The following is a 15,727-nucleotide window of genomic DNA, read 5'->3' on the forward strand; positions in this document are numbered from 1 at the left end:
TGAAGAAGGCTAATGGAACGTTGGCCTTTATTACAAAGGGAATTGAGTACAAGAGCAAGGAAATCCTTTTGCATTTGTACAGGGCCCTGGTGAGACCACACCTGGAGTATTGTGTACAGGTTTGGTCTCCAGGGTTAAGGAAGGACATCCTGGCTGTAGAGGAAGTGCAGCGTAGATTCACGAGGTTAATTCCTGGGATGTCCGGATTGTCTTACGCAGAGAGGTTAGAGAGACTGGGCTTGTACACGCTGGAATTAAGGAGATTGAGAGGGGATCTGATTCCAACATATAAGATTATTAAGGGATTGGACAAGATACAGGCAGGAAATATGTTCCAGATGCTGGGAGAGTCCAGTACCAGAGGGCGTGGTTTGAGAATAAGGGGTAGGTCATTTAGGACAGAGTTAATGAAAAACTTCTTCTCCCAGAGAGTTGTGGGGGTCTGGAATGCACTGCCTCGGAAGGCAGTGGAGGCCAGTTCTCTGGATGCTTTCAAGAAGGAGCTAGATAGGTATCTTATGGATAGGGGAATCAAGGGATATGGGGACAAGGCAGGAACCAGGTATTGATAGTAGATGATCAGCCATGATCTCAGAATGGCGGTGCAGGCTCGAAGGGCCGAATGGTCTACTTCTGCACCTATTGTCTATTGTCTATTAAAGGCCCGAAACACGTGACGATCCGAGGGTGCATTACTGATGATGTGTCCCAGTGTACACCTGGTTCGTTGAACCAAGTGGTGTCGGACCATGATAATGAAAGTCATGGGCCAGATTAGCCTGGCTTCACCATATGAGCTTATCCGCCACAGCACCTCATACCTCACCACTCAAAACTCCTCAGCCTTACCTCTCCCAGCCAAACATATATATCCACCAGCCCAACATCCAAACCTAATCCTAAGGTCCAAAAGGGGCACACTCCCCCACAAACCCTTGGCACTTCCCAATTAACCCTGGCTTCAGCCCCAGAAACCCTAAGCACACCCCAATTAACCCTTGGTAAACCCCTACAAACCTGATGTCCTATGTCAGGAGGGGCAAGATTCAACAAAGGCAAGTGCTGGACCTGGTTAATGAAGGCATGGGCCAGATCAAAGTGGAATGGCCGCGTGAAACTGAATCTCAAGTGACGAGATCAAAAAGCACAAGAGGGCTGATTTTTTTCCAGCAGCTCTGGATTCTGCCTGAGCTGCTGAGTTCCTCCAGCATTTTGTGTGAGTTGCTTTGGATTTCCAGCATCTGCAGACTTTCTTCAGACTGTGCCTATACTGTACTTCCTCAGGAGTCTGCAGCGATTCAGCATGTCATCAAAAATCTTGGCAAACTTCTATAGATATGTGGTGGAAAGTGTGCCGAGTGACTGTATTACAGCCTGGTTTATGGAACACCAATGCCTTTGAACAGAAAATCCTACAAAAGGTATGGAATTTGGCTTAGTACATTACAAGTAACCCCCTCCCAACCTTGCTGTGGAAAAGCTACACACATCATCAAAGATCCTCTTTCATTTTCTTAATGTATGTTAAAATTCTTTTTCTTTTCACCAGTCCATTAAGCCCATTAACATTAAAACTTTAAAAATTCAGTAAATTAGTTATTGTTTTAACAAGGTTACTCCAATCTAACATAACTCCAACATAATATCTCAGCTCTCATAGTACCTTGGGGAATCTCTTTAAAATTCTCCATGTTGCTATGTGTCTCCCCCCCCCCCCAATCATCCAGGCAAAGAAAGAAAAATAGAAGAAAGATAGTAAAGAAAAAGCTAACAAAATACCCCCCTACTAATGTTGTGAATGAAAAAAAAACACATTACCCCCCTCAGTTTTACGGGTCATGGCAATCGCCATGATTACACACGTGAATCCCGTAGCAATCGATCAGAAGCTTCCCCAGCTCCCCACTAATGGGGAAAAAAGATATATGTAAATAGATGTAGCCTTTTTGCAGGAAACACATTTAACAGAGATAGAACATCAGAAATTAAAGAGAGATTGGGTCGGAAATGTTACTGCAGCTTCATTTAATTCAAAGGCGAGGGGAGTTGCAATTTTGGTTAATAAAACCTTACCAATTAAAATACAAAATGTATTAATTGATTCTGCGGGGAGATATGTGATTATACATTGTCAAATCTTTTTGGAATTATGGACTCTTATGAATATTTATGCACTAAATGAAAATGATGCAAAATTTATACAAGAAGCTTTTTTGAATTTGGCCGATGCACATGATAAAATATTAATAGGTGGAGACTTTAACTTTTGTCTAGACCCAGTTCTAGATAGGTCAACTAAGGCTGTTACAAAATCAAAAGTAGTAAAACTAACTTTATCATTGATGAAAGATTTAAATTTGATTGATATATGGAGAAGAATTAACCCAAGAGAAAGAGATTATTCATTTTATTCAAGTAGACATAAAACTTATTCAAGGATAGATTTTTTTTATTATCAACGAATATTCAGGATAGAGTGAAAAGCATGGAATATAAAGCGAGAATACTGTCAGATCATTCCCCTTTGATAATGACAATGATAATGATGGATAAAGAGGAACTGATTTACAGATGGAGATCTAATTCAATATTATTAAAACGTCAAGATTTTTGTGATTTTATGGAAAAACAGATTCAATTTTTTTTGGATACAAACTCATATTCAGTTGATGATAAATTTGTATTATGGGAAGCGATGAAAGCATACTTGAGGGGTCAGATAATGTTATACTTCTAAAATTAAGAAGGAATATATGGTAGAAATAGATCAATTGGAAAAAGAGATTACAAAATTAGAAAAAGAATCTCAAAGATATATGACAGAAGAAAAATGAAGACAACTTGTCAATAAGAAGCTACAATATAATACACTCCAGATATACTGAACAGAAAAAGCAATTATGAGAACTAAACAGAGATATTACGAATTAGGTGAAAGATCACACAAGATTCTTACTTGGCAGTTGAAAACAGAGCAGGCTTCCAAAACGATAAATGCAATTAGAACAAGTGCAAATAAAATTACTTATAAACCTTTAGAAATTAATGAAACCTTTAAAAAAATTTATTCTGAATTATATCAATCTGAATCACAAAATGATGTTGTTGAGCTAGAAAGATTTTTTATCACAAATAACTCTTCCACAATTGAATTTGGAAGAACAGAAGGGATTAGATATGCCTTTTACATTAAAAGAGGTCAAAGAAGCTCTAGGATCACTCCAGAGTAATAGATCTCCAGGAGAGGATGGTTTTCTGCCTAAATTTTATAAAAAGCTTAAAGATTTATTAATCCCTCCTTTTATGGAGTTAATATATCAAGTGGAAAGAGCACATAAACTTCCAGAATCTTTTTCGACAGCGATTTTAACAGTATTGCCAAAAAAAGATCGAGATCCTTTAAAACCAACATCATATAGGCCTATTTCTTTGTTGAACACGGATTATAAAATAATAGCAAAAATTTTATCTAATAGATCATCTAAATATTTACCAAAATTAATACAAATGGATCAAACAGGATTTATTAAAAATAGACAAGTGGCAGATAATGTAACTGGGTTACTTAGCATAATTCATTTGGCACAAAAGAGGGAGGAAATGAGCGTGGCAGTTACTTTGGATGCAGAAAAAGCATTTGATAGATTGGAATGGGATTTTTTATTTAAGGTATTGGAAAAATACGGGATAGGAGAATCTTTTATAAACTGGATTAAAACCTTAAATACTAGTCCCAAAGCTAAAGTAGTGACAAACGGCCAAATTTCAACACCATTTCAGTTAACAAGGTCAACTGGACAAGGTTGTCCATTATCACCTGCTTTATTTCTATTGGCAATAGAACCATTAGCTGAATTAATTAGAACCAACTCAGATATTATGGGCTTCAGAGTTAACCGGGAGAAATATAAAATTAATCTATTTGCTGATGATGTTCTGATTTATCTAACAAACTCATTGCATTCATTGAGTAAATTATCTTTTAGAGTGGAAGAATATGGGAAAATATCAGGGTATAAAATAAACTGGGATAAAAGTGAAATTTTACCCCTTATTAAAGGAGATTATAGTCAATGTCGACTAGTAACTCAACTTAGATGGCCGATAGATGGCATAAAGTATTTAGGTATGAGTTGATAATGATATTAAAAATTGTTATAAATTAAATTATTTGCCATTATTGAAAAAAATTCAAGAAGATCTTGATAAATGGATGATGTTACCAATAACATTAGTAGGTAGAGTCAATCTATAAAAATGAATATATTTCCTAGATTACAGTATTTATTCCAAACACTACCAATACAACTGCCGTAGAAGTTTTTTCAAGAGTTGAATAAATGTGTGAGGAAGTTTCTTTGGAAAGGTAAGATGTCAAGAATATCATTGGAAAAATTGACATGTAAATTTGACCTAGGAGGGTTACAACGCCCAAACTTTAAGAATTATTATAAAGCAAATCAACTTAGATTTATTGCATCTTTTTTTGATGAAGATAAACTGGCATGGATTAGTATAGAGTTAGATAAGATAGGATAAAATATACCAGAAGATTTTATATATAAATGGGAATCTAAATGGATACAGGAAAAGAAAGAATTCCTTATATTAAAAGGCAACACAAGTGAATCTGCAGATGCTGGAAATAAATAAAAATGTTTCGGGCCGAAACATCATCACTACCTCCTCCCATAGATGCTGTCTGGCCTGCTGAGTTCTGCCAGCATTTTGTGTTTTTATTCTCTTATATTAAAACATTTGATTGATTTATGGAACAAGACAAATGTTGATGATGAGATAAAGAAATCTTTATTAGTAAAGAGACCTCTAATTCAAAATAGACTCTTTCCTTTTACAATGGATAACCAACTTTTATATAACTGGTTTCAAAAAGGGATTAGATATACAGGAGACTGTTTTGAAGGAGGTATATTGATGTTGCAAATCAGATTCATACTTAAGTATGGATCGTTGGAATAATGAAATTTTTAGCTGCATTCCACTTGAAAAAATTACTTATAATTTAAGAAATAAATGACATATTTCTGAAAATTTGGCACCCTTACTTACAAAAGATAGGATTAAGTATATAGGTGCTCCAAAGATAAATTTATTAGTCATTTGGGGAAAGAAACAAATACATATATTAAAGCTATTTTGAATTCCATGGAGCACGTGGGGATCTTCCGATATCCAGGCAGTCTTTCTTTCTTCTTTCTTTCTTTTTTCTCTTTTTTTTAGATAGGGATGTTAAGGGGGGGAGGGCTGATATCATATCATATTATTCTATTCATTCTATGTAATTATTTTAAAAATTGAATTAAAAAATATCCAAAAAAATCCTCACCACCGAGGCTATGATCTTTTCTGAGGTACAAGGGCCTCGGGACTCTTGAACCACCAGGTTCAAGAACAATTACTACCCCTCAACCATCAGGTCTTGAACAAAAGGAAATAACTACACTGACTCTGCTTCTGGTGTTCCTACAACCTGTGGTCTCACTTTAAGGGCTCTTTATCTTGTTCGTTATTTATTGCTATTTATTTGCATTTGCAGTTTGTTGTCCATTGATCCATTTACAGTAACTGTTCTATATATTTGTTAAGTATCTGTATACCCGCAGTAAAAGAATCTCAGGGTTGGTGGTGACATGTATGAACTCCGATAACAAATTCTACTTCGAAACTTCGAGCATTCACCGTCGGTGACCAAGCACACAGATACGCATGCGTGAGGGTCGTGGAGTTCCGGAAATCACGCATGCGCTCCGTGACAAAAGGCTCTTGGAGAATTGGCAGCAGGTAGGAACGGAGTTCTGAGTAGCAGATTTCTTAGGTCACGGTGTCTTAACTGCGACTGGGGGACCATTGCTGTGAGTTCCAGACACACCGTAGTTCCGCATCCCGGAACAGTCCCGATCCTTTCCCTCTCTCTCAACCCCAGATCGATACCCGGGCCCCGGGGAGCTTTCGACTGATAAGCGAAGGTGCCGCGTTAGGCCTGCCAATAGATGAGTTTCTCGTTCGTCGATGTTTCTGGGTAAAGAGGCAGCCCTGGGTTCCTTTTCCAGCATTTTCCCAGCCAGTTCATTGGGCGTGGGGGGGGGGGGGGGGTGGAGAGAGAAAATGAAAGCGGATAGATCTCACAAATATTTCCGAGATCCAAATTTCTAAGTTCAAGAAATAGGAACTCGGAACAAAATTATAGTTCCGAGTTAACCTCCCAGTTAGTGAAAATGTTCATCAGTGCTGTATGGGAAAAAAAGAACAAAGTTGTTCTATCAGCCTTAGTTTTTGAGAAAATCACCTTTATTCTACTTCTTTTGTTTTGGACCTTTCTACCCAGGAGAACATGTCTTATACCATTCTCTTTGGGTACATAGTGATATCAAGCACCTTTGAGACTGTAGGATATGGGAGCAGAGTTAGGCTATTTAGCTCATCAAGTTTACTCTGCCATTTTTTTTACAGCTGTGTGTACCAATAATTGGCTGAGCAGGAAATTTTTACTTGGCCTGAAAACTGCATCAGTTTAAATGATGATTATATGGGGAAAATGTCTACTGCATGGTAACAAAGGCTATCTATGCAGCAGCGTTTCAGTTACTTTGAGGCCGTACTCCTGTGCAGCTTAGAGGGAACTAATAATACTAATAGAGAGAATCAAACTGAGCCAAATCACAGATTGAAGATGTACAGAAAGGAAGACTGTCAGAGAATTTGATAATCAGTCCAGATACCGGCACTGTGCCCAGTTACAAGGTGACTTCCTCCCTCAGCTCGGGTTGAACCTTGCTGTAACAGTGTGATGTTAGAGCTCAGCATAAAAACTAAACTTTTCTCATAATAAAGGATGAGAAAATTATCACATAAGACTGTAACATATAAGAGCAGAATTAGGTCATTTGGCCTGTCAAGTCTGCTTTGCCATTTCATCATGGATGATTCATTTTCCCTCAGCACCACCCTCCTGCCTTCTCCCTGTATCCCTTCATGCCCTGGCTAATAAAAAATCTATCAACCTCTACTAAATATGCTTAATGACTTGGCCTCCACAGCTGCCTGTGGCAATGAATTCAATAGATTCCCCACTCTCTGGCTAAAGAAATTTTTCCTCATCTCCATTCTAAAAGGACATCACTTTATTTTGAGGCTGTGTCCTCTGGTCTTGCTTGCCCCCCTCCCATAGAAAACATCCTCTCCACATCCATTCTATCAAGATCTTTCAATATTCCAACAGTTTCAATGAAGTCCCCCTTCTTAATTTCAGTGAGTAGAGGCCCAGAGCCATCAAACACTCCTCATATGACAAGCATTTCAGACCCAGAATCATTTTGTGAGCTCCTTTGAACTTAATGTTAGCGCACCCTTTCTAGATAAGGGGCCCAAAATTGCTCACAATACTCCAAATAAGGCCTTACTAGTGCTTTATAAAGCTTCAACAATATATCCTTGCTTTTATATTCTCAGCCTCGCAAAATGAATGCTACCATTGCATTTGTCTTCCTCACCACAGACGTAACCTGCAAGTTAACCTTTAGTGAATCCTACATGAGGACTCCCAAGTGTGAACTCTTTGTGCCTCAGATCTTTGAAATTTTGCTTCATTTGAAAAATAGTGTGCACTTTTATTTCTTCTACCAATGTTCATGACCATACATTTACTGAAATAATGTCCTTTACCCATTGATGTCTTTTGTAAATCTTTTTGCAGGTTGGAAATGACAAAAATTGGTGATTGGGAATCTCAAACTCAGTGACATGTCAGTTTTACTGCCTCTGTCCAGGTATTTAAAGAGTGACCAGATATTTACTTTGTGACACTTATATATCAGTTGTTGATCCTTGGAGACAAAGAAGTGTGTCATCTCAGCTGGAAATATGTTTTGAATCTGAAATGAAATTGTCTGTTGTAACTCAGTGAAATCCACTGGAACCAGGGAGCTGAGAACATAGCAGCATTTGTTCACTAGAGATCTTCAACTACATTAATTGATTGTGTGAGGGATTCGCTAATTCTGACTGAATTAGCGAATTGGCAGAGAATTGATAGTAAACTATGAAAGGGATTCACTCACTCATCCCACCTACAGACACACCAACAATTTCACACTGAGGAGATGCCGTTCACCTGCTCTGATTGTGGGAAGGGATTTACTCGATCATCCAACCTACAGAGACACAAACGAGTTCATACTGGGAAGAGGCCATTCACTTGTTCAGACTGTGGGAAGGGATTCACTCAATCAACTGCCCTACTGGCACACCAACAAATTCACACAGGGGAGAGGCCATTCACCTGTTCAGTATGTGGAAAGGGATTCACTCAGTCATCTGCCCTACTGGTACACCAGCGCATTCATACTGGGGAGAGGCCATTCACATGCTCTGAATGTGGGAAGAGATTCAATCGGTCATCTGAACTGAAAGTACATCAGCGAATTCACACTGGGGAGAGGCCATTCACTTGCTCAGATTGTGGGAAGGGATTCAGTCAGTCATCCAACCTGCGGATGCACCAACGAGTTCACACTGGGGAAAGGCCGTTCACCTGTTCAGATTGTGGGAAGGGATTCACTCATTTATTCAGCCTACAGAGGCACCAGCGAGTTCACACTGGGGAGAGGCCATTCATCTGCTCAGACTGTGGGAAGGGATTCACTCAGTCATCCCACTTACAGACACATCAGCGAGATCACGTTGGGGTGTGGCCATTCGTCTGCTCAGACTGTGGGAAAGGATTCACTCAGTCATCCCTCCTACAGATGCATCAACGAGTTCACACTGGGGTGAGGCCGTTCACCTGTTCAGCATGTGGGAAGAGATTCACTCGGTCATCTCACCTACAGACACACCAGTCAGTTCACACTGGGGAGAGGCCATTCACCTGTTCACTCTGTGGAAAGGGATTCAGTCACTCATCCAGCCTACAGAGACACCAACGAGTTCACACTGGAGAGAGGCCATTCACCTGTTCTGTATGTGGTAAGGGATTTACTCAATCGTCTGACCTGCTTGTACACCAGCGAGTTCACACTGGAGAGAGGCCTTACACCTGCTCAGACTGTGGGAAGAGATTCACTCAGTCAACCAACCTTGTGGTGCACTACCGAGTTCACGCTGGTGAGAAAGTTTAAAGAAACTGCATGCTGAATATTGAATCATCACAGTTGCTGAATCCAGACTAAAGTTCAAAAGTGACTGCTGGTGTCGAACTCTGCAATTATTGCTGTTGCTCACCACATGCAGTTCTGCATCCTGGTTACTGGGCACGGGAGGAGTTTCTTCTGCTATATGTTGGACAGATAACATTGAGATGCAACATCACAATAGGATTTAAACTTTGGGCACCTGTAGACCAGAGGCAGAACAACTATTCTCTGCATTTGCAGGAGGTTGGTGGAGACAAGATGTGTTAGAATGCCTCATTAATAACTGCAGATTTAGCTGATCCTTGGATGGTGATATTGAGATTTTCCCAATCTCAAGGTGACAAATCTGGTCCTTGGATCTCCCTGCTCACCAATCGAGCCAATTTGAATCTACAACCTCATTGTGCCGAAAGAGCTGATAGCGTACTCGGGTATTGTTCCCCTTGTTTATTCATTTTATTCATGGCCTCAAATTCTTTTCATGAACTGGATCTTCTGTCTGAAGGGGAAGGAGGAAACCAGCACAAGATGGAGAGAATTCCAGCAACTGTGAGGCAATGTACCAATTCCTTCCATTTATTCAGGAAGGCAATGTTTAGAATTGTCTTAAGGAGGAATGATAGATTAGTTGTTGGGATTTGATGGGGCGACAACTCTGGATAAATATATGTAATTGCTGCTTGAGTCAACTGTCTTTATTGATCCTGGGTCTTTGCTAAAGAGCTGCTCACGGAGTGATGTCAACAGAGTCTTTTCATTGACCCCTTGGGTCTATTTGAAGATGTTGTCCAATGTCCAAATGCAGACCAGGAAACCTGATGCCTTTAATACTCAGTGGTATGAACGGTTTTGTCATCTTGTACTAATCTGATGTTTGTCACGTGGTTAATGATTTGGAAGAGAATATAGGTTGAACAATTAGTGAGGTTGTGGATGACACCAAAACTGGTGTGTGGTGAAAGTGAGAGTTATCTAAGTGGATGGAGACCACTGCTGAAGGTGGACGAAGGAATGGCAGGTGGAACTTAACAGGACAAGTATGATATGATAGATCTTGGGAAGTTAAACCTGAGCAGAACAAACAGAGTGAATGAAAGGGCCCAGGAAGAGTTGTGAAACCACCTTTTTTGCCTCAGGGCCATTTTCATCTCAAACATCCTGCAGCCGGAGAGTTGACCCTTCCACCTCTAAACTTGATTCTTTCTGATTTTAGAAGTTACCATTTCTGTGTGTCGATGGGTGTTTATCATCCTGACAGGTTCTGCCTGAAATTGTTTAGTCTAATTGTTTCTTGGTGAAATTTGACAATGGGTTCTCCTCTGGGTTGGGCCTTCAAGTTCACATCAGCAATAGGAACCGACCCAGCTCCAGTCTCAGCTTGGCATTGCTCGGAGGTACTGTTCTGGCACTGGAGAGGGCCCAGTCATTGACCTCCCAGGCCACACCGTCAGGTAAATTCCATTACACACTGGCACTGAGACCTTCCAGAATAGCAGAAGGATCCTTGTCTAGCACCAGCTGGCTCTGAGACGTCTCTGCCCTCCCATGCTAGAATCAGGCTGATACCCCCAAGCACCGTCAGCTGTTTTTGATATGTCCTTCACTAGGTGCACACGTCATGCACCAACCCAGCCTCTGGCTGGCACAAGCTCATTTGGGGGAACCACCCTTTTGGACTCATCCCTATTCAGGGGCACTGGTGGCGTAGGGTGTTTAAGCTTTAGGGAGTGCAGTCACAAATCTTGATTGTGTCTTTATATGATTCCCCACTCTTCAATATGGACCTATTCACCGCCTCTCTCCACAATTCCCATGGGGCTATCTTTGTTTCTGTGTCTGACACACCTAGGTAGGGTATATGGGACCCAGTGGCATATGCTGGAGTTAGGGTATATAGCTAACATTTACAGTAACCAACCTTCAGATCTGAATATGAATTGTAGATTAAATTTAAAATGCAGCCTGGACCAGTAAATTGCATGACTCAGAAGACAGCACTCAGAGTCAATTGTAGACCAGGAAACAGCCACTTGATTGATATATGACTGCATCTCTCTCTCTCTGACTCTTGTCTCTCATCATTCCAAAAGGCTGTCAGTTTACATTTGTGTGTATCAAATAAAAGACTTCTTTATATCTGCAGGCTGTGTCTCTCTAGTGACTTTGTTCGTATTACAACAGCACCTCCCCCGGGTGGCAAGGGCTCATGGCAAAGTTTGAATTCCTTCGGCCCCTGTAATATTCAGCTCTCATTCTTATTCCTAGGAATTCTCTTTCAACCTTCCCTACCGGTTCACACCAAGGAAACTTCCTGAGTGCCCCTTGCATTTTGAAGCCCAGTGGGAGCCTGAGTCGTTCACAACCTCCTGTTGATTTGGCTGATGTACTGAACACAAGGGTGATCTGAGTCTGGAACTGAGTGTTCGGAAGTCCCTCCGTTCATCCTGTTAATGTCCTGTCCCGATCTGCGCTCTCCCGCAGATCAGGTCTAGCAGGTAAATTGAAACTATAACTGCTGCCAGTGTGAAAACCAACTTCCGGGAGTTCCCACTGGGAACCTCAGTGAAGGAGCAAGATCTCTCGTCCTATCCACCTAAAGTCACCAATTCACCTGCCCTTCTACTTCAGGTCTCCTCCAGAGAGATGGGAACCAGAGTGATAGTGCTGAGGATGGGGCAGTTGGTATACAACTAGCTGCAGTGTGCAGTGAGACTGAGGAAGGACAGGCAGATGATAGGGCAAAACTGCTGTCAGTGGGATGAGTTCCAGTGTAAAATAGGGACAGAATCGAAAAGGGTGGTGAATACAGGACTGAAGGTATTATATTTGAATGCACAAAGTATACGGAATAGGATAGATGATCTTATAGTGCAGTTAGAATTTGGCAGGTATGTCATTGTGGGCATCACTGAGTCATTCCTGAAAGAAGATCGCAATTGGAACTTAACATCCAAGAATACACATTGTATTGAAAGGACATACAGGGAGGCAATGGGGGTTGGGTGGCTCTGCTGGTAAAAATGATTCAAATTCTCAGAAGTAACATAGGATTGGAACATGTAGAACCTTGTGGGTAGTGAGTTATATACAGGCCCCCTAACAGTAGCCAGGATGTGTAATATAAATTTCAGCGGGAAATAGAAAAGGAGAAAGTAGGATAAAGGAAAAACATCGTAGGGATAGGATAATAGCATTTGGAAATTAGGAAGAGCCAGAATAGTTTTGTGTGGAGCAGGTGAGATTTTACCAACGATTGAGCTTTTTTGACAAGGTGGTGAGAGAGATTGATGGGGCTAGGGCAGTGGGTGGTGTCCATGTGGATTGATGAGAGGACCTGTGAGCCTGATAAAGAGTAAAGTAGAGGTAAGAGTGGACATCGGAGCACAGCAAAATAACACTGGAGAAGTGGAAATGGGGGGAAAAAAAGGAATGATGAGCTAACTGATTAAGAATTTCAACATGCAGGTAGACTGGGAGAATCAGAATGGTACTGCACCCCAAGAAAGGGAGTTTGTGGAGTGCCTCCGAGATGGATTCTTAGAACAGCTTGTTCTGGAGCCTACCAGGGAGAAGGCAATTCTAGATTTAGTGTTGTGCAATGAACTTGATTTGATCAGGGACCTCAAGGTAAAGGAACCATTAGGAGGTAGTGACCATAATATGATATGTTTTAACCTACAATTTGAGAAGGAGAAGGGAAAATCAGATGTGTCAGTATTACAGTTGAACAAAGGGAACTATGGAGCTATGAGGGAGGAGCTGGCCAAAGTTCAATGGAACAATACCCTAGCAGGGAAGGCAGTGGAACAACAATGGCAGGTATTTCTAGGAATAATGCAGAAGGTGCAGGATCGGTTCATTCCAAAGAGGAAGAAAGATCCTAAGGGGAGTAAGGGGTGGGCGTGGCCAACGAGGGAAGTAAAGGGCAGTATAAAAATAAAAGAAGTATAACATAGCAAAGATGAGCGGGAAACCGGAGGACTGGGAAGCTTTTAAAGAGCAACAGAAGATAACAAAAAAGGCAATACGCCAAGAAAAAATGAGGTACGAAGGTAAACTAGCCAAGAATATAAAGGAGGATAGTAAAAGCTTCTTTAGGTATGTGAATAGCAAAAAAATAGTTAAGACCAAAATTGGGCCATTGAAGACAGAAACGGGTGAATTTATTATGGGGAACAAGGAAATGGCAGACGAGTTAAACAGGTACTTTGGATCTGTCTTCACTAAGGAAGACACAAACAATCTCCCAGATGTAATTGTGGCCAAAGGAACAGGGTAAAGGATGAACCTAAGGAAATTTATATTAGGGAAGAAACAGTGTTGGTTAGACTGTTAAGTCCCCGGGACCTGATGGTCTGCATCCCAGGGTACTTAAAGAGGTGGCTCTAGAAATCGTGGACGCATTGGTAATCATTTTCCAATGTTCTATAGATTCAGGAACAGTTCCTGCTGATTGGAGGGTGGCTAATGTCCCACTTTTCAAGAAAGGAGGGAAAGAGAAAACAGGGAATTATAGACCGGTTAGCCTGACGTCAGTGGTGGGAAAGATGCTGGAGCCAATTATAAAAGAGGAAATTACGACACATTTGGATAGCAGTAGAAGGATCAGTCCGAGTCAGCATAGATTTATGAAGGGAAAATCATGCTTGACTAATCTTCTGGAGTTTTTTGAGGATGTAACTGTGAAAATGGACAAGGGAGAGCCAGTGGATGTAGTGTACCTGGACTTCCAGAAAGCTTTTGATAAAGTCCCACATAGGAGATTAGTGGGCAAAATTAGGGCACATGGTATTGGGGGCAGAATACTGACATGGATTGAAAATTGGCTGGCTGACAGGAAACAAAGAGTAGTGATTAACGGGTCCCTTTTGGAATGGCAGGCTGTGACCAGTGGGGTACCGCAAGGTTCGGTGCTGGGACCGCAGCTGTTTACAATATACATTAATGATTTAGATGAAGGGATTAAAAGTAACATTAGCAAATTTGCTGTTGACACAAAGCTGGGTGGTAGTGTGAAATGTCAGGAGGACGTTATGAGAATGCAGGGTGACTTGGACAGGTTGGGTGAGTGAACAAATGTATGGCAGATGCAGTTTAATGTGGATAAATGTGAGGTTATCCACTTTGGTGGCAAGAACAGGAAGGCAGATTACTATTTAAATGGAGTCAAGTTAGGAAAAGAGGAAGTACAACGAGATCTAAGTGTTCTTGTACATCAGTCAATGAAAGCAAGCATGCAGGTACAGCAGGCAGTGAAGAAAGCTAATGGTATGCTGGCCTTTGTAACAAGAGGAATTGAGTATAGGAGTAAAGAGGTCCTTCTGCAGCTGTACAGGGCCCTGGTGAGACCCCACCTGGAGTACTGTGTGCAGTTTTGGTCTCCAAATTTGAGGAAGGACATTCTTGCTGTTGAGGGAGTGCAGCGTAGGTTCACAAGGTTAATTCCCGGAATAGCGGGACTGTCATATGTTGAAAGATTGGAGCGACTGGGCTTGTATACACTGGAATTTAGAAGGATGAGAGGGGATCTGATTGAAACATATAAGATTATTAAGGGATTGGACACGCTGGAGGCAGGAAGCATGTTCCCACTGATGGGTGAGTCCAGAACTAGAGGCCACAGTTTAAGAATAAGGGGTAGGCCATTTAGAACAGAGATGCGGAAAATCTTTTTCACCCAGAGAGTGGTGGATATGTGGAATGCTCTGCCCCAGAAGGCAGTGGAGGCCAAGTCTCTGGATGCATTCAAGAGAGAGTTGGATAGAGCTCTTATAGATAGCGGGGTCAAGGGATATGGGGAGAGGGCAGGAACGGGGTACTGATTGTGTATGATCAGCCATGATCACAGTGAATGGCGGTGCTGGCTAGAAGGGCCAAATGGCCTACTCCTGCGCCTACTGTCTATTGTCTATTGAATCTTGCCAGCAAGGGTCAGAAGTGAGTGTAGACACTATTACTAAGAGAAATTGCTTGGAAAGCAGAGATGTCAAAGTAGATAACTCACCTAGACTAGATAGGCACCACCCCAGGGTTCTGAAGATAGATAGATAGATAGATACTTTATTCATCCCCATGGGGAAATTCAACTTTTTTCCAATGTCCCATACACTTGTTGTAGCAAAACTAATTACATACAATACTTAACTCAGTAAAAAAATATGATATGCATCTAAATCACTATCTCAAAAAGCATTAATAATAGCTTTTAAAAAGTTCTTAAGTCCTGGCGGTAGAATTGTAAAGCCTAATGGCATTGGGGAGTATTGACCTCTTCATCCTGTCTGAGGAGCATTGCATCGATAGTAACCTGTCGCTGAAACTGCTTCTCTGTCTCTGGATGGTGCTATGTAGAGGATGTTCAGAGTTATCCATAATTGACCGTAGCCTACTCAGCGCCCTTCGCTCAGCTACCGATGTTAAACTCTCCAGTACTTTGCCCACGACAGAGCCCGCCTTCCTTACCAGCTTATTAAGATGTGAGGCGTCCCTCTTCTTAATGCTTCCTCCCCAACACGCCACCACAAAGAAGAGTGCGCTCTCCACAACTAACCTATAGAACATCTTCAGCATCTCAC

At 41.3% G+C, this 15,727-nt stretch overlaps 1 protein-coding gene across 1 annotated transcript in view; it reads left to right on the plus strand.

Annotated features, from left to right (window-relative positions):
- Nucleotides 1-5,336: 5,336 nt before the first annotated feature.
- LOC140715535 (uncharacterized) overlaps nucleotides 5,337-15,727 on the plus strand; it is a 105,957-nt gene continuing 95,566 nt past the window's right edge. Inside the window, exons 1-2 of the mRNA XM_073027888.1 lie at nucleotides 5,337-5,802; nucleotides 7,715-9,131. Of these exons, the coding sequence (XP_072883989.1) occupies nucleotides 8,121-9,131 (1,011 nt within the window). The 5' untranslated portion in view covers nucleotides 5,337-5,802; nucleotides 7,715-8,120. The remainder of the gene's footprint in view (nucleotides 5,803-7,714; nucleotides 9,132-15,727) is intronic.

The sequence above is a fragment of the Hemitrygon akajei genome, chromosome 24 (genome assembly GCF_048418815.1).
Source record: "Hemitrygon akajei chromosome 24, sHemAka1.3, whole genome shotgun sequence".
In the NCBI taxonomy this organism is placed as follows: Eukaryota; Metazoa; Chordata; class Chondrichthyes; order Myliobatiformes; family Dasyatidae; genus Hemitrygon; species Hemitrygon akajei.